Source organism: Sander vitreus, chromosome 6 (assembly GCF_031162955.1).
Source record: "Sander vitreus isolate 19-12246 chromosome 6, sanVit1, whole genome shotgun sequence".
NCBI classification, from domain to species: Eukaryota; Metazoa; Chordata; class Actinopteri; order Perciformes; family Percidae; genus Sander; species Sander vitreus.
In genome coordinates this window covers 3,419,133-3,443,604 of record NC_135860.1, presented here as the reverse complement: position 1 = coordinate 3,443,604, position 24,472 = coordinate 3,419,133, and the positions used below count along the sequence as shown (strand labels likewise).

Below are 24,472 nucleotides of genomic sequence, written 5' to 3'. Positions count from 1 at the left end.
TAGTAACATCAGTGCTTTGAAAGCTGCCAATTATTTTCGTATCTGTTTTTGAGTAGCTGTATCAGAGGCTACATTGAGCAACTCGAAGCCCTTCAGTTTCCAATCCAGCAATATCTGCCAGGTCTGTAATCTGCAGTCAGGTTTATCAAATGAGGGATATCCCAATTTTAACAGACAAATTGTGTTTTCTTTTAAGGCAGCTTAGACTTAGACTACCATTTCAATTTCCTCCCATATCTAATGGGAGCTAAAACCCATCACGGTTGTGAGTATACCTCAAAGTGTTACTTGAGTTATTGCACAAAACAAACAGGGGACTGTCCTCCCTGCACAGAGCTTAAGCTTCCCGAGAGCCTGGCAGTGGCAGATGGTGGAAAATGAGAATGTACCGAGTGCCTCAGTAAATCTTCCCCAATAAAGCCAATGGTGCTGGGCAGGGGGAATGAAGGTAAGGAGGCGACATCCTTCAGTAATAGACAGCCACAAGGTTTGTGGAAAACAATTACCCCTGGAATCAGATGAAGTTAACAGTAGGTAGCACACATAATTTGACTGATCGAATCTCCAAGTCTGCCTCAGCTTCAGTTTGTCCAAAGCACACACAGTCTTCGAAAGCTGAGCCCAATGAGCAAATACACTGACAGCAAATTTGGTGCAGGTTGAACATAATCTCTCTAAACAGATATCAGCATATAAATGCAGAATCTGTAGGCAACGGGACAGGATTTTGGTATCGATAGTGTTTCTGTAGTACTGACTTTTATGGATTTATCAATGTGCATTTGTTTGTAGGGATTAGCCAAAATGTTTGACTGTAAACAACGATCGGTCCACGGAAGAGGAAGTCTTCCCCAGAGTCTAAATCATCGTCAGACCGAAAGCCGATGGATTCGGAGATTGGGTTGAGAATAACAAGAACGAAGTGTTACCCTAAGTTAAAGCTAATCTTCAACCTTACTTTAACCCTGAAAGTTCTTTACAAGTACTTTTTTAACCCTACGAGTCCCTTACACTTACAGTGTTGGTAGTCCCAAGGAGTACTACTCAGCTTGTGAAAACAGTTGTATAATGTCCTCTAGGGCTCTAGGGTTAGGGTTGACCCTAAACCTTTGTCAATTCAGTAAAAGTACTCAAAACTTAGTTCACTTGACTTCAAAAACACTGGACCTTTTTTCTTTTTTTAAACTTTGGTGCTTTTAAACAAATGCTTTTCACACTCATGGTTAGGGTATAGTTGCAGTTAAGCAACAAAAACTCTTGGTTAGCATTCGGGAAAGATTGAGGTTACATGACATGTCTGCACCCACTCCAACCTCAACCCAATGCCGTTACTTACCGTCTCGCTACATACAGTAAAGGGCACACTACTTCCTGCACTGGTACTGAATGTTGGCTGTGGACATTAATCATGAGCTGTGATTCATTAAATATGGATGCAATTCCTAAGATTTCTAGGCTCAGGCTAGTACTCCAGTGAGCATTGTTTGTTAGCAGTGTCCAGAGCTTCTTGGCAAGCAGGGCAGTAAAGCAACAAAACCTTACGCATCACAAAAATCTGTAACCAGCTTTAGTTTGATCAAAAATGAATGTACTGAAGAGGACATTGGTTTGAGGTTGACATCACAACAACAAATATCGTCTGTTATTCTAACCCTAAGATCATTTAAAATAAATTCCAATGTTACAACCTCAGTCCTAGATTTTAGTGTGCATGGGCTGCGTAAAATCACTTACATGGAAACAAGCCCAAACTACATTTTTTTCTTTCAAGAACATAAGTAAAAAGTCTGCACTCACACAAATTACCCAGCCCACCCACTCGCCTACACATCCACCTACACACACCTACACACACTTACACAAGCTCTAGCCCGGCTTTTTGGACTTAGTGGTGTACTTCCTCCATTTCCAGTTTTTGCTATCCTTATCCAAAAGTTGTTAAAGACAGACTACAACAAACATCACTCAACATGAGCACTGCTGCGACCTAAAATCTGAATTTACCCCTTGAGGTTGTACTAAGTATTCCTTTTTATCCTCCATCCAGTAATGCCTTTGAGATAGCAGTCCATTTTCTGCACTTAATGAATAAGTGATGAACATGGAGTATAGCAGTGCTGTACTGCAGGGCTAAGCCTCTTGTGTGCTGTCTGCCAAAAATGTTGAGAGCATGGATCGCCTCCGATTTTTCTTAAATTTCTCTCTCTCTGAACAATCCGCTTTTTCTCTCTTCATCTGTGATGTGTTATGTCCTTTTGCTTTGTTTCTTTATCCCTCCATTCCACCTTCCTCTCTTCATCTGTTTACAGTATGTTTCTCAATCCATTGGTCTATTCTTGTTTTCTCTCTCCCTTTGTGCTGCCACTCTCTCTCTAATCACTTTTTCACACATTCTCCACTGTTAACTGCCTTTTTAAATCCTCTTCCAATCCACATATTTGTCTCCCTTTCCCTCTTACTTCTGCCTCATTTACTGCCTTTGTCCCTCTCTTTCACTGTCTCTTTCTTTCACAGTTGGAGTGTGATAATTTCATCACCGTCATTCAGAAAGTAAACGACACAATGATAATATGTGGAACTAATGCTGGAAGCCCCAGGTGCTGGATGCTGGTAAGCGTTTCTTCAGACAAAATCCTTGAATTCTGTTATACTGCATATTATTTTGCAGCCACTGCAAACGTCCTAACGTCATTGTATTAGTTGCTGCTGTGGCTGCTAAGCCTCTAGTCTAATCAGTCTCAAGATCGATTGAAATTAGCATTCATGTATTTGCTCATTTATTTCTTGTGCTGGTTAAATGAAGGCCTGGAGTTATTTATTGCCATGGAGGATGTTTTCTCTCAGTAATGAATATGTACCTCCACAGAATAAGGTGTAAGCTGTGGTGACAAACAGATAACTCTGAGTATTGGGTCTTGTGATAGCAGGCTGTTAGATGTATAATGCATAATGATGCATGCCCGTAATGAACAGCGTTTAAATACCAGACTTCCTCCAGGCTCAAAGGTCTCCTTCCTCTCCTGGCAGGTAAATGAGACTGTGCTGACTGACGTCCAGGGCAACGGGCAGATAGCATCAGCCTCTGACATCTCACCACCCTACCCTTCCCAAAAGTCCATCAGCTTACCTGCAGGTAACAAACGCAAAAAGGAAATTACATATCTGCTGGCAGGAGTTCATGATTCACTAGGAAACAACAGAATAAAACCTTGCTAAAACATATATAGCTATAGTTTTATATATAGATATAATTACTTAGTGCAGTGTTGTAGTCAAGACCACCTAAACCGAGACTAAGTAAACCGAGACTTAATAAATAAATAATCTTTTTTTGATTTGATCTCTCAGACAGCCAGAGCTTCACCTACATTCACTTTGGGAGTGTGTGTTAAAGTGCCCATATTATGCTCATTTTCAGGTTCATAATTGTATTTTGAGGTTGTACCAGAATAGGTTTACATTTCACAATTTTCAAAAAACACCATATTTTTGTTGTACTGCACATTGCTGCAGCTCCTCTTTTCACCCTGTGTTCAGGTCTCTGTTTTGACAAAATGAAAGCATCCGATTGTGATTATTCAACTTCAATTAATTGAATTTGGTGCCAGAGTTTGTCATCATAAAATGCTGGTATGACCAGGCCCAAACAGAAGGAGTGAGTAAGTAATGCATGAGGTAATTGAAATTGGTTAAAGAATAGAGTGGTTTAGTTAATATTGTAAGAATAAGTGTCACCATTTCTGGTCTGAAGTCTGAAGTTGTTATTTTTTTCCCAAAGGTGTCACTTTTTCTAATATCTTATTTTGGAACAAAGCCTTCTTCAACACTTTGTATTAACTTTGCTCATTTGAGTTGGGAGCAGCAGAGCGACACTTTCCGGGCTCCCAGGAGTGATCTGTCTCCTACTATCAGTCTATATTCATAACATGAAAATGAGTAGATGCTTGTATAGAAAGTAACTCACAATATTTTAAAGAGCCAATCCATTACAAGATTGGTGCGTTAGAAAATGTCTTGGTTCTCCTGTAACAAGATCTAATGTGTTGCCTGTTACTTAAAACAATGGTCCATGCTAACTGGTTAATATGTGCAATGAGAAACATAATTATTACGTTATGTTATGTTATTAAATATGTTTCTTTTTCCTGGGTTTAGAGGCAATGTTGGGGGAGCTTTTATTTGTGTTGTTATTTTGTACATCACATCATTCTTCAAAGAATAAACTCAGAAGAAATTATTTCTAAATTACAAACCCTTCATCTCTGTGAGTAGCTTTTTATCAATATTACAATGAAAGAGCCCTCACTTAGGTTAAGGCTATTGAGTGAGTGATGCAATTCACTACACAGTTGAATCAAGATCCTTATCTATCAGTGTCCGAGCCTTGCTATTTAGCTGCATAGAGAAGAAAATGAAGAACTTTATTAATCTCTCATGGGGAAAGTCGGTTTTCAAGAGAACTGGACAAACCATGTTTAAAGCGTTACTGAAAATACATTAGTTTCATATAATGTGATATATGTGAAATCAGCAAACGTGTTTATTTCTTCGCCATAACTGTAACATTTAAAGATATGTAGTTAAGTAACACCGTCTATCTATCCTTAGACCCATGATTCGCATATAGAAAAACTCCCCTATTCTTCTTACTCCTCACCCCCCCCAACAACCCCAACAACCCCAAAAAACAATTTTTAATCATTGCATTCCGGTGCCTTAGTATATCAAGTATGTAATTTGTCGAGTGTTAACATCACCAGGGGATCACACCCCCCTGAGTGCCAAGCACACAAGAGTCAGCCATCTGCCGTTGTGCATTCATGAGGGGAAAAAAACCCATGTAAAACACTGCTAAAATGGAGCGGATTCAGATAGAATTCAGACGCTAGTTTGACAGACTCCTGGACGCTAAAGAGACAAGAAGGATGGTAGAGCTGTGTAAAATCTAAAAAACATGTCATACTCATAACCAGAATATCCTGTGAAGCCCGAGTTATTTTTATCAGACTGACACATTCTTTAAAAAAGGACCAGCCATATATATGTAGGTATGTCTGTATGTATTTGCCCTGCAGGTTTAGTTTACTCTTCCATTACTCCCCAGTTGAGGTACGTATATATATATGTATATATATATATATATATATATATATATATATATATATATATATATATATATATATATATATGTATATCTCAGCAAACTCAATATCTGGCCACATTTTAACATCCACAGACTGCTGACTGTCTGATACATCAGATTAATCGTTGTTGCCAATGGAAATCATTTCAAGATTTTTATTATATCATTAATATCGGTATTACAGCTCTCATTCAAAGTAGCCACAGTTGGTTTGCCTCGACACATGGCAGGAAAGGGTGTATGACATGAAGAAGTGACCTGAATGTGGCGAAAACTAAATAATTAATAATTGACTTGTCAATGCAAATTCCTTTATTCCTACATCTAAATCTGGCAACTAAACACAACCCATTGATCTGTGCACTTGTAGTTTCGCATTGCCAGACCTTCCTCCACAGCGCTGCGGAGGAGGGTCTGGCTAGTTCACACAGCATTCTGGGATGGGAGAAAAACGTGCTCTGGTTTATTGGCATTTCTTTAAACCAATCACAATTGTCTTGGGCGGTGCCAAGCGCCGGACAGAGACACGGTGCCTCTGAAAAATAGCCTCGGGAAGGAACTTGTTTTGGTGGAACGTGTGTACGTTTAAAAGTTGTTTTAGTCGTGCAACAGAAAACTCAGATTGGACAGATAGTCTAGCTAGCTGTCTGGATTTACCCGTTGTAGAGTAATCTGAATCTGATACCTCGTGTACTAAAGCTAGAGCTAAATCCAGCTCAACTGGACTGGATAAGTGATTAGTTAGATGCGTGATTCATCAGTTTCACAACGTAACTACATCGGACTTCTCTCCACAGGGAATGGAACTCCTAATTGTGTGATATGGACATTAACTAAATAGAGATGTTTGGAATTAAAACCATCTTCCAGTGATCACAGAGCACGATGAGGGATGATCAAACTGCCTGTTTGTTAAACCATATAATGCAGATGGATTAATTTGTATAGACACTCAGATATTAGTGAGAGGTTAGTGTGCGCGGCAGGACGCTCTTCCAGATAGAGATCGATTGTTGAAGCAACGAGCCGAACCCCTTTGCTTGAGTTGAACAGCATTCTAATAGCGATCAGTCTTAATTAAGATGTTACTCCTACGGTTTCAAACGCTCTCCCTCTGAATCGCTATGGAGACAGAGCTCTGAGAGAATATGGTGATTGGTGGCTGCTCATCAGTGCACTAAGCTATTCTGCCTTGATGTCTTCTTTTCTCTTGCTTTCCTTTTCCTTCTCTTCTCCCTTGTCTTTCTGTCTTCGGACTCCTGGGCCTCCTTTTTTTTCTGTCTTCACTCTCCCTCTCTGTGTTTAATGTTCTCTCTCTGTATCTTCCTCTACTCCAGCTCCAGTCAACCCCCTTCTGTGTAACTCCAGTCTCTCTTCCTCTCCTTCTGTACCTTTTTTTCCTCTCTTTTTACCCACTGTTTATCCTCTGTTTCAGATGGGAGTCTGTATTCTGCTATGTCGTCGGTGGCAGGTCACGCCGGCTCGATCCGCCGTACGTTTGGATCCCAGAAACTCCTGAAGACGGAGAACGTTTGGCTGCTGAGTGAGTAGGAGGAGGGGAGTCACGCAGAAACCGTGCAGGTTTAGACTAATGAATTTGGAGATGGTGGGTGGAACTCTCTGTAAATCACCCCGCTGTCATTCCCATGGGAGAAATAACATGTGGGTGTATTCCCTGTCACTGTGTATGTGGTTTGGGTCACGTTATGTACAGCCGTAAAAAGTGAACCAGAAACATATCTACTGGAAGCAGCCATTCAATTCAATTTTATATTCAATTTTATTTATAGTATCAAATCATAACAAGAGTTATCTCAAGACACTTTACAGATAGAGCAGGTCTAGACCACACTCTATAATTTACAAAGACCCAACAATTCCAATAATTCCCCCAAGAGCAAGCATTTAGTGCGACAGTGGCGAGGAAAAACTTCGGACAGACCCAGGCTCTTGGTAGGCGGTTGTCTGACGGTGCCGGTTGGGGGTGTGATGAACAGTGGCAATAATAGTCACAATAAAGATAATGGAACTATGACTAGAAATAGTAGTTGTAGTAGTTCATGGCGTAGCAGGGCACTGCAGGGTGTTACAGGGTGTAGCAGGGTGTAGCAGAATCAATTCTGAGAACATTGACAATGTTCTATTTATTTTACAACACTACACTAGCATAAAAAGGTGATGTAATCATGAAATAAGACAATATGGGATGATATTGGTTGACCCATGACACGTGTTGAAGGTAAATTGGAAACAAAGTGACGATATCTAAACGGACACGTTTAAATCTCATCACCAGATCCGCAGTTTGCCGGTGCAGCCATAATGCCATCTACACTGAAGTACAAGGAGGAGATCTACTTCTTCTTCAGTGAGCTCAACAAGACAGCCAGAGTGGACGAGGAGCCTTACAGGGCACGCATTGGCCGAATCTGTACGGTAAAAATCCCACTTTTATTTTCACAGCACAGATGAAGACATGAAAGGGGAGAGAGAGGGGGAATGACATGCTGCAAAGGGCCGCAGGTCAGAGTCAAACCCACAGCCGCTGCTTCGAGGAGTAAACCTTGATATATGTGCGCCTGCTCTACCAACTGAGCTAACCTGGCCACGCACCACTTTTATGTCTGTGTTTGGGGAAATGTATTCTTGCATTGACAGACCTATCTCCACAGCAGTCTCGTATAAAGTACTTGGAAGCAATACTTAAAAGTACAAGTATGTTACCAGAAAACGACTTTGGTAGAAGTTCAAGTCCCTTTTTACAAAATTATTTCTTGCAAGTAACGAGTAACGAAGACGCTTAAGGGAAATGTAGTCCTCTATATAGACTAAGGGAAATAAGGATGAATCCAGGTCCATACACCCAACCTTTTTTTTCCACTCTTGCAATCTCTCGTCACATTGTATATATCTGAGTTGTGAGCCATGCAGGCAATCAAAGAGTGCTTTTCTCAAATCGTTTAATTTGATCAATTATTTAGAGGCCTGGGGATTTTGCATGAATACGGTGTTTTGAAAGAAAAACACTGGTGTTAAATGAATTGCTAATAAAATTAACTAAAGGATTGAGGAGCTTTAAGGTTGGAACAAATCTGTGCTCAGTGAAAATGCAAGATAGCACAAGAGGATGTGCTGTCGTTTAGAGTTAATTTGTGTTTTACATTTTCTAAACACCTTTCCTGTTTTACATGCTGTACAGTAAATTAGAAAAGTTCAGTACAATTTAGAACTGCGTTGCGTTTGCTCTGGGTAGAAACTTGAAAGCATGTTGCACTTCTTAACACTTTCCAATCAGTGATCTCAAAGCAAGTGTTTCCCAATCAGCCGTCAAATGGGAAACAGCTGCTGCCCTGTGTGATGCATGAGTCACCTTTTGAACTTAAGCTTGAAAATGAATATCAGCTATTACATAAATGATAATAGCAGAAAAGTAAAGTTTTGTGTGATGATTATCTATCTTAGATATTTGGAGTTTCTTCATCTGCTAATTAACGGATTTATTCCAACATGTTGTTGTCATGTAGAGTACACATCTTTGCTCTCTAACCAGAACTTCATTTTCCTCTCTGTGCATTGACGTTACCCTGGAAATTCAGAGTTCTCGCGAGAGCACAATTTCAATTAGCTCAGCTAGTCACTCTGGCATTGAGTAATGATGCTCATTAACTATGCCCTTGTAGCCGAGCTGCACCAATCACATCGGTGTATCTGATATAGGCGGGCCAGAGGCGAGCTAAACAGATGACGACAGTTTAATCTACCAGTTAGCTCCACTGGTAGCTATGCGTATGGGGCTCTGGATACGTCACCATGTGTATTGTTGTGATTGGTCGTAGTGTTATCCAATTGCATGCAGTGAGATTTTCAAAATGCATGCTTGGTGCCGCCCCTCGAGTTGGGCCATTTTCATTACTTAATGCCAGACCCTTAATCTTTCGGATTTAGGTCTGGATTTCCAGGCTACATTGACATGTCAATTAGATAGCTTTAGCTTTAAGTAGGTGGATTTTATTGAGCTAAGTTACACACATCTGTGTACTGAATGATCAGACATAAAACAAGCAACCTATTCCAAAATGTATTCCTATGTGGGAGGGAAAAAGGGCTCCTGGTATCCTGTGGTAAGGGGTCAGTGTCACATCCTGGCAGGGGACACAAAGTAAAATTCAAAATCAATTTGGCAACCTGGCTGCCCTAGTATGGCTTTGTTGTGACAGTCCTTTTATATTATTTCCAGGTGGACGAAGGCGGCATCAAAGCCCTGCTGGCAGACTCATGGACCACCTTCATGAAGGCCCGGGTCATGTGCGGCGCAGGAAACACTCAGCAGCAGTACAACAACATGAAGCAGGCAGTGGTGCTGACAGCGCAGGACAAGAGGGCTGGAGTCCTGTATGGCCTGTTTTCCAACGCATGGTTAGCTGGAATATATAAACACTTTGACTACCTCCACAGTTTAATTGGCTTATGGGAAAAAAATTAAGCTTTGCTGTTTTGCATGAAGCTGGAATTGTGCTAAAATACTCTGTGAAACAACACAGAGAAGGGTGTTACGGATAATCATAGTTTGCAGAGGCTAGTCTGTCTGGAGGCAGGTTTGAAATAGAGATCGAAACAAAGAAATATTTAAAAGGGACAGCCATGGTGCGAGCTGCCTGCGTGCAGTCCAGAGAAGCACAATTCCAGCTCGATATGTTTCATATGTTTCTGTTTGAGGCTTAGGCATTTTCCCTAAAGGGACTTACCATGATTCATGGGTAATAAAGTTCTTCATACTTTTATCTCAGTTTGTTTGGTTGTTCAAACCAGGCTAATTATTGACAAGGGTTGTACAGCGAACATGGTACATGAACAATTTGTCAATATGTTGATTAAGTCCAGGTAGCCTTACATTTACCCCAAAACATTTAAGCATCTAATTTGTATATGAATTATTCGGAAGAATTGGTTGACATTAGAGCACATTCAGTGGCAAAAGTAGCTTGGTAGCTAAAAGGGTAATTTTTATTTCTTTTATATGTGACTGCAGATATAACCTGATGCTGAAATAAGACCAGCATCACATGCTGTCATTATCATTAACGTCACACACAAACACCATTTGCCTTTGGACAATATATATTAAAAGGTCCCATATTTTAAACAGTAATTTTGATTATAAGGCAGGTCGAGGTGCTATATATATATTGTAAAAATATAAAAAACAAACCTTTAAACGAGCGTCAGCATTTCTGTAGAGTTGTGATGTCACAACAATACTATATAAACGTACAACGTGCCGCTACAGTGCCGTTACAGTCATTCCCCGGCTGCCATGACGGTGCAGTGAGCGCAGATGCGGAAGACCTGGAAACGCTGATCAATCAGAGCAGACTGCAAACATAATTTGTAATCTGACTTAACATTTAGTTATATTCAGAAACTCTGTTTGGTCTTTCAGAGCATGCAAATATTTACCATATAACAAACTGATAACACAACAAAAAAAGCTAAAGAATAACAGTATCTGACACTCCACTCCACCCACACAGCAGTACACACCACATAACAGCAGCACCTACTAACACACACACACACACACACACACACACACACACACACACACACACACACACACAATACACACACCCACACACACTCAACTTTCTCATTATATCGGATTTTGAGAAAGTACCATGTCAGTGTCAGTTTCCATTTCATGTGACTGTTAGAACAGTTTTCCGTGGGAATAAAAATATGCCAAATTATTGTTCACAAAGTATGTAAGTCTTGTTTTAGCGAAATCAGCTGTCATACATCTAATAATACAAGAACACGTGGTATCATTGTCTGCAAAACGTTGCTGAAAAAAATGTCTGTAATTGTTTCATACAATGGTAACTGATTTTGGCAGATTCTTATTTTTGTATTTTTCTTACATTTGGAGTAGTGAAGGTGCTACATGTGGCTTCACTGAAAAGACAAAAAGAGAACCATGGGAATGCAGGAAGGACTGACATTAATTGCCCTCTGCCCTGACAAATCACATTCTTTTTTTGATCCATTTGTAAAGGGACAATATCCAAAACTGAACATGAATGTTGCAGTTTGAATATTGCATCAGAGTTAGCTTAAAACTAATTTAATTTGCAGTTCAGAGTCTTCTTTTAAAAAGGAGACAAATACATTCTTTTTAATCTGACTGGTCAGTAAAGTTAGACTTATTCAACTGGTGGCATATAGACAAAATAGACAAATAGACATTCATTCGCTTTCAGGGGCCCACTCGCCGAGAATAAGCCAGGGATTATAGACTATAGATTTACTGTTTTAGGGTTCCTGTGTCAGCTGTGAATTTCTATCTGTGTTCTTGCATGGCCCTCATAACCACTCACCTTGCTTTTACTATGGATGTAATTACTCCTTTCTGTGCCTTTGTGCAGGGGTAGAACAGTGATCTGTGCCTACTCCATTGAAGATATTGACCAGGCTTTCTCCACATCCAAACTAAAGGGCTACAGCAGTCCATTCATTGGCAGTCGCCCTGGGATGGTAAGAACAAGACTTTTATTTCCTTTCATTTTTTTGTCACACTAATCTGGGAAAAACAGCATTGAGATAGAACTGCAATTGCATGAGTCAGCCTTTTATTTCAGAGGTGAAAAGATTGAAGTGCTCTTTTTGAAAGGCATGAGTTAAAAGAAAAGCAATTTCAAACTTTTTTGTCCAGGGGCATTTTGTTTATTCAAGAGCCCAGCCTGGTCTGAATTGATAACATCAATTCTCCTCTTAGTGTGTCCGCAAAAACTCAACAGCAGGCGGTCACAACGACATCAAAAACCTCGGGGTGATCAGATACCATCCAGAAATTGAGGATGTGATCCGGCCTGTCGGTGTGGCTCCACTGGACCTGCCCACAGATGATCAAATCACACATGCTGTGGCAGACATCGTCCTGGCGGTCAATGATGAGCACTACAGCGTCCTGTACCTCGGAACAGGTATGTGTGTGCATGTATATGTCTGTACGCTAAGCTTCCGCTGTTTGTTATGAATAAATGGCGCCCTCTTTCTGTTTTGTGCTTTAATTTAATTTTCAATTTTATTCATAGTATCAAATCATAACAGACGTTATCTCACCAAACTTCACAGATAGCGTAGGTCTAGCGGTGCATCGCATAGCCCTTAAATTTCCTCCTCAAGCACTTGCCTCCCTTCCTCATGTCTTAGTCCCTCCCACCGAGGAGGCAAGAGCTCTGAGACGGCCTTCACCGAGGAGGGATAGAACAACTTCCGGTTCAGCCGAGGGCCGAGGAGTCAAATAAGGGCCATAAGATGCTGTTCATATTCATACTATTATTTACAGAGACCCAACAATTCCTACAAGAGCAAGCATTTTGTGCGACAGCGGCGAGGAAAAACATCCTTTTTAGCAGGCAGAAACCTCGGACAGAACCTGGCTCTTGGTGGGTGGCCATCTGTATGCAGTCGGGTCAGATTCCATTTTCACATCAAGGAATTCTTCCCCACGGCCTTGAGCTTTTTTCAACTTGCTTGTTAATCCTTCATTTTTTAACAATATCTACTGGCATAAGACTTTTGTGGGGAAATTAAAAAGCAGCCCAAGCTAACTAATCATAGTTCTTGTCGAAAATCGACATGGTCAAAATATAATATTGTGTTCATAATCTATTCAAAGGATACTTGGCCCTTGCACAACTGTTTCTATTTGGTTAAAGCAGAAATGCTGAGGAGCTGCTGTTGCCCATAGCAGTTACTCCAAAAATTGCCTTGTGCGTCAGGGAGATTACTATGGCAACCATCACAAGTCATATGCATATGCGTGCATGAACGTCTCACCTAGTTTATCGAAAGATGATGAAGTGTCATCTTTTGAGCACAATTTCTCGCTCTTTGCAGTGGATATGTGCTTGTCATTCATCAGGCAGTTCTGGGTTGGTTCTAATAGTAACATACAGCTGATGAAAATCAACATAAAGAAAGAGTGTGAAAGAAGACAGGCTGGCCTCTCACTGTGGGCTTTACAAACTGTGTCAGTAATAAGGAGAGGATGGAGAGCTATGAACAGCCACGGGTCTCTGTGGTGGCCTAAAAAGAAAATAGAGCAGCATGAGTCGAAACTGGTATCTGAGGCCACAGGTTGTACTGGAGATCTGCTCTTCCACCCTCACTGAATGTTTTAATTTTTTCAATTTTCAAAAACAGACGTCTGAAAGAACCTGTGTTGGCCATAGATATCTCCCCAAAAACAGCTGTGTAGGTAGTCTGTAAAAGCAGCTTATTACGACCCATATTTACGTTTGTTGTTAGGCGGCGACCTCTGGTGGCCGTAGTAATTATAATAAGTTTTATTTTTTTTGGCATTTTACACCTTAATTGGATAGGACAGCTTAGACATGAAAGGGGAGAGAAAGGGGGAGTGACATGCAGCAAACGGACGCAGGTCACTGCGTCGAGGACTGAGCCTCTGTATCTACCAGGTGAGCTACACAGGCGCCTGGCCATAGTAATTATGACGGGAGCAAAGGAGTACGTTTGGAGTGATTGATTGATCAAACAAACATGAGGGGTGTTTTTGTTTGGGTGTTGAGTTCAAATATTCAAACGTTAAAAATGAACAGACCTAATTTACGTAGTTAACTTACGTAACATACTTAACTTACAAATGTAACAAACTTAATTCATCCCAAACTTAACCAAGTAGTTTTGAATACATTTACAACGTTAACCACAGGTTTAAAACAGCGACCATTTCACAATGTGCGTCTGTTGCTGGTGACAAGTCTTTGGCAGGCTATTTATTCTGTTGTTTAGGTATGAGGACTTGTTTGTTGGCCATCACTCCTGAATATTCTGCTCTTGTGATTTAAGAAAAGAAACATACAAGTCTTAGACACCCCTGATCTTTTTTGAATTCCAGTTTGATCACGTTCCTTTTTTCACCTGTTAAATAGTGCATCACCTTCACTAGGTACAGGGCTCCAGCTATTAAAGGTCCTATGACATGCTGTTTTTTGGATGCTTTTATATAATGAGCTTTCCTTAGGATGTGCCTTTTTTGTGTCTGTAGCTTTAAAAGCTATTGAGGCGGAGAGAGGGGGGGCAAGGTGGCGGGTGGGGACGTGGCCTTGACCAACTGTCATGCTTCGCTTGTTTGCAAGCCATGATGTCTCTCTCTTTCTGGGCGGGCAAAGCAGAGAAAGGGGAAGTAACCTTTCCCCTTATGACGTCATGAAGGGAAGATTCCAGATCGGCCCATCTGAGCTTTCATTTTCTCAAAGACAGAGCAGGATACCCAGGGTTTGGTTTATACCTATCGCCATTTCTAGCCACTGGGGGACCATAGGCATGCTGGGGGAACTCATATTAATGTTAAAAAACCTCATAAAGTGGCGTTTTCATGCCTTGGGACCTTTAATATTTAACAAGTCAAGCTCATCAATCTGCATCATTAATTCCAAACATGTCATTAATTCCAAACATGTCTCTACGAATGATGGAGAGAAGCTCCCTCCTTGAAATAATCCAATATTTAGTGAGTGGAGCAGACAGACAGCTCTTCTTGATGGATAGTTGCATTAGAGCAGTTTAAACCAATCAGAAGAGGAGAAGTGGCGAGCCAGGGTCCACCTCTCAACCAGTGACAGTGAAACCGAAGCACAATCATTTTGAGTAACACATTATTCTTCCCTGGTGATGGAAAATCCAATATCCTTCACAAAGATGAGCTCACAGACAGAAACCCCACTGTGCAAAGAAAAGCTATGGCTGATATTAGTGTGGTAGCCTGGGGGGCAAAAATAGTGTTTAAACGATAAATATCTTCAAAGGGGATGAATTCACCTTCAATGTAGTCTAGCATTGCCAGACCTACTGTATCTCCACAGCGCTGTGGAGAAAGGTCTGACTACACCACAGATTCATTCTGGGATAGGAGAAAATGCTCTGGGTTGTTTCATGCGCTAAGTTCCGATGCGGCGACGGTGGCTCTGCAAAATAGTCTCGGGGAAGAAACTTGTTTCAGAGGAGCAAAGGCTGGCGCGTGAGCTACACACCTGTTGTGGGGCTTTATCCTGGAAAAGTACTTCCGTTGATCCAGACTAACCTCAATAGGGCTTCCTCTGATGAAGACCAGTTAAATCCTGAATTCACACCTCATGTATTTAGTGCGCTTTAAATGAACTCTGGTGCATGTTTTTAGTTGGTTCGGTTCATTTAGTCTAGTGAGAATGCTGTAATTCAAACTCTGATGCTGACCAAACAGCCTGAGTTGGAATCTGGGTTTGTTTGTAGTGAGAACGCAAAGTACACCAGAGGGTCAACCAACAGTACACAATAGCCATTAGTTCCACATGAAAGACCTGAATCACATACTTAGCTCCACCCTCTTGTTTTTCATGCATCTCTGTGTATTTCCGCATATTATTCTCTAGATTTGTATCGTCTTTGCTACATATTCAGCTGATCAAAGCACACACTCTTCAGCCGCTCAAGTAGAGTGACTAGACTGTGGTTGCCATGCTCATGGGCACCTTGATGGGGGTTGTTATAAAAGTAGAGAACATTACTCATCTAATTTCCCCACAGATCTTATTTATTCTAGTCAGCTTTGTCTGGCAAAAGGAATGATGATATTCGGAGGCTAGAGGAATTCACTTTAAAATGTTGGCCTGAAACATGCCATGCTGAGTCCTAATGAACTAAATAGCATACCGTATACTCTGTGTTTTGAAACCTTTCTAACTAGTCTTGTGGGACTTCCCCTGTAAAATGCAGGCTGACAAAACGCTGCAGGATGTGACACAGTTATTTTCTCTGTCTTTTGATCGCCATAGTGTAACCAATTCAGCAAAATGTATGCGTATAATAGCCAGTTACCAATTATTATCTGTCAGCTTGAAAACAAAAAACGATATTCAAAACCACTTTCATGCATAGCTCAACGTGGTGCAGTGGTTTTGTTCATTTTAAGTCAAACTGAAAAAAACGTAGTTCTTTGATTATTTAAATGATTATGACCTGATTTCTATAAACAACATTGATTTTTTTTGTAGCATATTAGTTGTGGTGATATGTCCTTTCTCTGATAAATGCCCTCCTCCAGTCATTCTGGGGTTTGATATCTCAGTTAATGGTTGGTATTTTAAGTATTTTCTCGTGGGTCTTCTTAGTTTCATTGGAGTCCCTCTTAGTCAGAAGTGTGTTAGAAGCTGATATTTACAGCCATAGATAAAGCTGGAAAAACAAGTTAGTAGTTAAGCTAAGTAGAGACAGCATTTTATTTACAATTGTAGTTGAGTCTGGGGCATCAAAAGACCTGGTCCAAGGCTGAGACAAATCAATTATTTTTTATAGTTGCTGAGTTGTTGGTCACTAGAAGACTAGTCTGGATCAAAGTAGAATGCCAGGATAAGCCTGAAAGGCCAGACATCCAGCGCATCGCCAAATTCCCCACCTCTGCTGCTATCCGTTTGTCAAAACCTCTTCGCTACGGAAAAACAAGAACAACCTCCAACTAGCAAGCTATTGTTCCACGCTGAAAATGGCTGCGAAGTTTTTACGAAAATGTGAAGCGTGCAATTAGGCAGGACTGTTTGGTTTTGTTGCTGAATGATTGTAATGCATTTAGTATCTAACTGGGATGTTTCGTACCAATTGGCGATACACTGGTAAGAGGACATTACGTTTAACCATGTATCCAGCAAGAGACCATTTTGCAGCGCCACCGTCGCTGCGTCCGGAGCTTAGCACCGCCCCAAGCTGATTGTGATTGGTTTAAAGAAATTCAAATAACCCAGAGAGTTTTTTTCTTCTATCCTGTGTGGTGTTGCCAAACCTTACTCCATAGCGATGTGGAGATAGGTCTGGCAATGCAAGGATACTAGTCTTTGCTTTTCTTTTCCAAAAGAATAAAACCCCACAGATCTCCAAAGCGTATGTCTGCCTCAATCAGCACAACACGCAGAGCTGGCCAGAATTGAGTTTGCTACATTAGAAATGCTATTTTAGAATGTGTCCATTATGTCTGATGACTCGGCCTGTGGTGTTTGGCTTGTAGAACAAGAAAATAAAAATCAGAAGTGACAGCTCAAGAGAAACCTAAATGGGTGCAATCACTGATTCGCTGCAAGTTAGTTGACTCTGCTGACAAGTGCCAGCTGGGGCCAACAGTTCTAAGACAAAATCTACACTGACGTCAACAGCCCAAAGACGGCTGACTGTGAGTGTGTTGCGTCAGGACCCTAAAGAGTCGCAAAGGACGTATGAGAGGTTGAAAGACTTCAGTTTTTCTCTGGCTCTCAATTAGTCACTGAGACTGGCGACTGTTGGAAATGGAACAAAAGAACAGGCAGTAGTAAAAGCTTTCCTTCAGTAACTCACTGACAGATTGGGCCATGTTCATTTCACGGAATTCTTCTGTGGGCCCATCACGGAATTTTCAGCGATCCGTGTTCAATTCACGGAATTCTTCCGTTGGCCCATCATGGTATTTTTTGCGATTCCGTAAAACTGCCACAGATTTTGAGTTAAGGGGCCGTGTTCATTTCACGGAATTCTGTGAGTTCAGGTTGAAAAATTTACTAGGGAAGGTGTTAACTGTACAATAATGTGCACTCAGCAGACTCTCCCTGGATAAATAAAACCAAAAAACAACTCAGCAGTTGCCACATGGGTTCAGCATTGTCTATGACATCAGGAACCATGTTGAAAATACGTGTTTACACTTTACATGTTATCCCTTGGATTCTTTGTTTCTGTCTTCTATATCCTTAAATAAAACCTATCAATCAATCAATCACTCACTCAGTCACCCTTTTCCCCCTCAGTATGCCTTGCTGCTATCTTTGTGCTAAAACACTGTTTTGATAAAAGAGTGGAAAATAGCTGTAGGCAGGATTAAAGAATCATATGACAATAAAATGGATAACATGAGAAGTATTTATCTTTGACTACAGAGAAAAAAAAAGATTTGAAGTTTATAAAAAAGACAGTAGACAGTTTCAGGCCAAAAGAAGTGTTAGTGACAGCAAGAGCCTGCCTAATTACAAATGCAAAAGTGAACCATGGAAGGAGGGAGTATTCAAGAAATGAACATGTAAGATAAAAAAAAGGTATCACTGTAATCGCATTTTCACAGTGGAGAAGGTAGAATAATATTAGACGTGACAAAAGACTAAAAATAACAATTTACACTTTATTAATAATAATATATATAAAAATACCATGTTTTCACTCTGTTGTCAGAATACACATTACACATGCTCACGAATTGGGGACTCGAACTAGCGACCCTCCGGTTACCAACCCAACTCCCCACAGACTGAGCTACTGCCACCCCAAAACATGTTAGAACGTCTTTCTGCAGGGAGTTTTTAAATCTGTCAAGTCATTATTTGGAGAGGAAGTTGCAGTCTGCTGGAAGCAATGAGTTAGAGAATGAAAATCGTAAGGGTAGAAGAATTTCACTGGCTTTCAGTCTAATGAAATATCCCCAAACTCTCAGAGCATGAGACTGTAAACAGTCTGCAAGAGTGATGCTGCACTTTTCTGTCTAGTGTAATTGTCAGGAGTTGTTGGCAAGTGGACCCAAACAAAGAACACACACACAAGGAAGCAGATAAAGACTAACAGGTTCATTGCAGGAGTTACTAAAACAGGAGATAACGAAGGTGAGTGAAAGGCTGGAGAATGGGAGGAAGGAGAGGAGGGAGGGGAGGGGAGGGGAGTGGAGAGTGGCTGGTCGGCATGGCAGCAGAGGGATTGAGTTGGCAAACAGGATTCCTGGAGCAAAGCAAACAAACAAGCTTTAAATGAGGTAACAAATTCACAAGTAGATGCATGAGCGTAGCTACCACTGAGACTAGAACAACAATCTGGCGATGAGTGGAAGGAAAGCTGGGGTTGATACACTGTGGCTTGATGAGCTGACTGTAGACAGGTGTGTGGTGAGCCGGGAGAGCTGAGTGTAAGGTGTGTTGGTTGGCAGGGTAAGGGCCATAGTAACAGCAGGACAGAATGTGACTCACACACAACAAACACACACACACACACACACACAGTGAGAGATAGACAAACCAGAGAACAAGGGAGAGACAGAAGCACTGCCGTGTAATGACTCCTCCATTTTCAAAATCGAGCTGCATGCAAGCATAGAATGTAAAAGATAATGGATGGAGCTTCCCGGTCTGAAAAGTGAAGCCAATGTGGAAGTGTCTTAAACCTGCGTTCTATCTAATTTCCAGCAGGGGGCGACTCCACTGGCTGCAAAAAGAAGTCTGTTTCTATAGAGGTCTATGAGAAAAGGACCCTACTTCTCGCTTGATTTACCAGTATTACCTCAGTAAACATTTTCATAATGAGTTTATGCTCTCAATCACTAGTGTCAAGCCTTCTTCAATACAACATGATGTGTATTTTGTAAATTTCTCCCATTACTTTTAAAATAGACGATAAAGCAGGGGATGCTTTAGGGCGAGGTTACAGGCCAACCTGTCAATCAGGACAGAGGCTTAGCAATACTAACCAAGGCACTGTGGACATCAAAATAGTCGTGAACTTGTTTTTGTGTGCTGTCCATGTTTTCATCTTAAACTTTGACCCTCTCACTATGTTTTCACTTCATCAAAGTTAATTGGCACATTTTGGTCACCTAAAAATGTCTTGTTCAGCGTTCATTAGCATCTTGTCAACCAGAGCTAGCTAACTAGCTTTAGCTTGCTTTAGTTTGCAGAGTTTCTGTGTAGTGCCGTACATACAGATAAAAGGCACCAGTACCCGAATGTACGCGTTTAAACTCGGCCGTATGACTCGCTTCACAAGGGTTGAAAATCTGCAACATTCCCTCTTTAGCGTTTAGCTTAGCGTAGCACCATTGCAACCATAGGTAACACTGGCTTGGCTGCCTCCTCTTCGTCATGTCCAGATGGCTCATGGGCTGCCGTCACGGCATGTATTGTTTTGTGCGCCTATTGGTAATTATGGAGTATCCACCCTCTGATCACACACCTTTGAGAAACAGGTTGCCCTTTTACTGTATGTCAGCCACAAAAACAGAACAGATTTCCGAATAGAATTGATGCAGGTATCACATGCCCACAGCAGTTTTTCCACACAATGTCCAATTAGTGAGAAATTTTGGCCTGTTTCTACTTTACGTTACAAATTGGCTATGGGAATGCAAACAAGGAGGGAGTCCATGCAAGAGATGCAGGGCGGATATTAATAGTAGGAAGAGAGAGACAGAGTGAACACATGGGCAGCTTTTATAGCCTTAGGGCACAAGTGAGGTTAATCAGCTGACAACCGTCGCAGTCTTTCCTGTCCAAACTCTGTGCTTCTACAGTTTTTTTCTGTGCTAACCCTAAACCTACCTGGCCTGAGGTCTGCTGGGTGGTAATTTAATTAAACATAAATCAATTTAGGCCAATCTACCTTAAGGCCTACATCATGTCAGCTGATATTGCGCTCTAGTGGTGCATACTGTATTCCCAAGCACATTTTTTATTAAACTAGAACAAACCAGTTGACATGCAGTAAGCCTGAGACCTTCGAGGCCCCTGGAGTTTTGGGGCCCCAGGTTAGTTGCCTGCTTTGCTTAGTTTGCAATCCAGACTTCAGTTTACATTAGCAGTTCCAAATGATTCACTTTAGTTTATAAATTAATTTCAAATTTAATTATAGTGTCAAATCATAACAGGATACTTTATGGATAGAGAAGGTCTAGACCACACTCTGTAATTCACAGAAAGCCAACAATTCCAACAGCGGTGAGAAATCACTTTTTCAATCAGTTTGGTATGTCAGATCACTCATCTGCTGCTGCTGTGGAAAACATCCCAGCTGGAGGCAAGAATAAAAGCTCTCGGACATTGAATACTCCATCGTTTCAGTCAGGAAAGAAACTTGGCATAGATGTTTGGATGTGATTAATCCAAAATGTACCCACTGTCTAAAAGTTACTTTACTTCCAGTGCTGAATGTTTTCAAGGAGTTCTACAGAGCTCAACTTCTTAACTTCACCCTACCATCAGCCGCCCAAGATACAGACTTCCTCTATAATATTACTGTAGCCAGCACTGTGGTTTTGGCTCGAGGTTAAACAGTTACAGTTACACTATTTGTCCTTTCAGAGCAGCTCCGACTTCACAAATGCTTTTTCAAAAGATCCCGATAACTCTGGTCTGCCATTTTGCCTTTGGCACTTCAGCCTACTTTAAGAGTGGAAGCTGTCCAAGTAAAATCCACGTGTTCATAAAATACTTTGGACATCACAACAAATGCAACAAAACCATAGAAAGAAGACTTAGAAGACTACAGACCTGTGATCCATCCCTCCACTCCATTTACAATGTCTTCTTCTTTATTTCTACAGACCAAGGCAAAGTTCTCAAAGTTCTTCACAGTAGCGAGGGGGTCTTCATCATATCTCAGTACTCTCTGTTTCACAATGAGGGCCCCGTTCTCAATATGGCCATCGACTCCCAAAAGGTATGAGGAATAATGGTACACTGTGTGTGGTATTTCAGTGCTTAAACCATTAATTAAATGAAATGTGATGTACATTTTTAACGTTTATTCAGAGTTCATTGCTTTCATCAAGGGTAAGATGGTAAAATAGTTGCTCCGGGCCACCATAATCTACTATGCATCATTTATACTTTGTACGGTGGATTTTCATTCAAGGCAATTTGCAGAGATGTAAACCCATGAAAATTGATATTTTAAAAATAAAAAAAGGATTGGGAGAAAAAAAAGGGATCTGACAGAAAGACAGAGGAAAGAATCGTGTAATGAATTGTCTGTTTATTACTAATATTATTGGATGAATGAGGCTGTTTAATCTTCAATGTTGGGTTATATGAGCCTTTATAAAATATGAAATATCCTCCAGCCATGTTCCATGCATAGAAATTCCTCATTTTTGGGTTTAAGTTGAGGGTTTTAGTGTCCCATGTTGGTTTGAAAGCTATTTTCAAAGGCTCTGCTACAGCTAGTAATTATTTTGTCAGAAAAGAGGTCATGTTAGCAGTGGCAACACTGGCTGTTTTATTCCTGTAATACTGGTGACAGTCTATTGCATCTTTTCCTCCTTAGGGACACCTGTATGTTGGTACAGCGATGGAGGTCCAGCGGCTGCCACTGGCTGACTGCAGTCGCTATGGCGACACGTGCAGGGAGTGCATACTTTCCCGGGATCCGTACTGTGGCTGGGACAGGGCCAGGAGGAAGTGTATCCCAATCCCGCCTGGATACAACGTCACCACAGGGTATGATTGGATATGATGTCATCGTGCAGACCTATAGGGCTTAACAGTGTGGTTCCAGAAGTGAAATTCCCATTCATTTTCTCCATAAGGATTTTGATTATTAGCCATAATGTCTAAACCATCCAGGTTAGACTGTCTGTGAGCTACACGATCATGAAACAATGGTTTATGCTCCTGTAGAAGCCACAAGTCTGTTTGAAATCAACCATGTTTTAAAAAAAAACATGTTGCGAAGTCTTGGAGAAATACCATGTTACCCACAATCCTAAGTGTAACACCGACGTCTCTGATTGGTGGAGCATGCTGTTACCATGGAAATGGTAACAGCAGAACTGCTAGTGAGCGGCACTGAAGTCTGATTGTTTGTGTACACAGTCTTGTACCTTAGCCTTTTTTTTTTTTTTTTCAAAATGTTCTTTTGTGCCAAATCAAATGGTTTATGGTCACGATTCATCCCGTAGCTGGTTGGCTTGGCTCCAGGCTTAAAACTCTTCATATAAGCGTTTTCTGAAATTTCAGTGGAGCAATTGAACGGTGAAAATTACTTCCATAACTAGAGCCGTTGAAAAACTGAGCGGTCACTGTTGTACTTCATTGTGTTTTTGCATGAGAAGACAAGAGAGGAGAGGGGTCTTATTAGAGATTTCAAAAACACTGTATTACTACTGCCTGAGCTAATGCCAAAACCTAACAATCATTGGCCGTGGTTGTCATGCAATTTGCTTTAACTATCAAGAAACTACAGTTCAAAGGAAAACATGACAATCACCAAAAATGCACGGTGAGCTAATAATGTGTTTCTCTTGGTTAGTAAATTGCTTTGGCTTGAATGGATCTTGTGCATTTCCAATTTTTTGGGGAAAATATGAAAATCAATCATGTGCTGTACAGTAATAAGCCTCTGACTCATTTCTCCCCTGACATTGTTGAATGATTTGTCTCAGCATTTTTTAATAACAGTAACAGTAGGTTGACGTGAAGGCTCATAAGCCATTTGTGGAACTATTTAATGCTGCTAATTTGTCCTCTCTATTATTTTCCAACAGAACACTCATTCAGAATCTGGACCGTTCAAACTCCTCGGTTTGTGGGGAAGCTGCTGGTGAGCCCTTATCTGCTCTCTCCCACTCTCTGTGTATCTTCATTAAACCAAAACAGGATCTTTTCTGGGCAGCTACAGTAAATTATGATTATCATATAATTGAGTCTGGAAATCTGCAGGGAGGGATTTGTTGTATTACATCATGGCTTGCCCTGTTGTAAAGCTCAAAACCCTCAACTATTATTATAGTTATAACCTCAACTAATCATGACAATTACTCCCCTCTGTAGACGGCAATCTCCTCAAGTGATCAGATTTTGACATTGCATTCATTTCCAGTTGTGTCACTAATGCCACATATCTTGGCTGTACAGTAGAAAAGCAAGTTCTATCTATTCCCCCAGAAAATAATACTTAAAAAAGCAATGTGTTTTAATCTTGAACTGATATCTTGGAGCAAAGGAATTATACAAAAACTACAAAGTTTCATACAAAATGCTTAATCATCTTCACTCTTTATCATTCTATTTTAAAGTATAAAAAACAATACTGATTAATGCTTTTTCCCACTGAATAACACAACAGACGATCAAAAGTGCAGTCAAAATTTACAGTTGCATAATGAAAGGATTCATTTTGGTATGAAAAAAATCTTTATTTCTTTGTCCCTCAGCATTAAAGCAGCGTAGCACTTCCCCCAGAGAAGTGCTGGTGCAGTCCAACACCTCCATCTTTCTCCCCTGCCCCGTGCGCTCCTTCCACGCCACCTACCGCTGGGTGAAAGACAACTGTGTCAAGAACTACCCCTGCCTCTTCTCCGGAGACTTCTGCGTCCTGGGGCCGGCTATTGACACGCCCCTGAAGGAAGGCGTCTTCCGCTGCATAGCCACCGAGGACGGATTCAAAGTGGAGGTCATCTCCTTCAGGCTGGTGAACAACGGCAGGCTCCTGGCCGCCTCCCTGGCCTCCACCTTGGGGCCGTCGATCCTGCTCGCCATGGCTACCCTGTGGCTCCATTAA

At 41.1% G+C, this 24,472-nt stretch overlaps 1 protein-coding gene across 1 annotated transcript in view; it reads left to right on the top strand.

Annotated features, from left to right (window-relative positions):
- The window catches only part of LOC144519165 (semaphorin-7A), a 35,725-nt gene extending 11,253 nt beyond the window's left edge, over window positions 1-24,472 (top strand). The window contains exons 4-14 of the mRNA XM_078252118.1: window positions 2,515-2,610; window positions 3,028-3,133; window positions 6,579-6,686; window positions 7,440-7,579; window positions 9,381-9,559; window positions 11,566-11,674; window positions 11,916-12,123; window positions 21,516-21,631; window positions 22,238-22,410; window positions 23,457-23,512; window positions 24,126-24,472. Coding sequence (XP_078108244.1) covers window positions 2,515-2,610; window positions 3,028-3,133; window positions 6,579-6,686; window positions 7,440-7,579; window positions 9,381-9,559; window positions 11,566-11,674; window positions 11,916-12,123; window positions 21,516-21,631; window positions 22,238-22,410; window positions 23,457-23,512; window positions 24,126-24,472 — 1,638 coding nt within the window. The remainder of the gene's footprint in view (window positions 1-2,514; window positions 2,611-3,027; window positions 3,134-6,578; window positions 6,687-7,439; window positions 7,580-9,380; window positions 9,560-11,565; window positions 11,675-11,915; window positions 12,124-21,515; window positions 21,632-22,237; window positions 22,411-23,456; window positions 23,513-24,125) is intronic.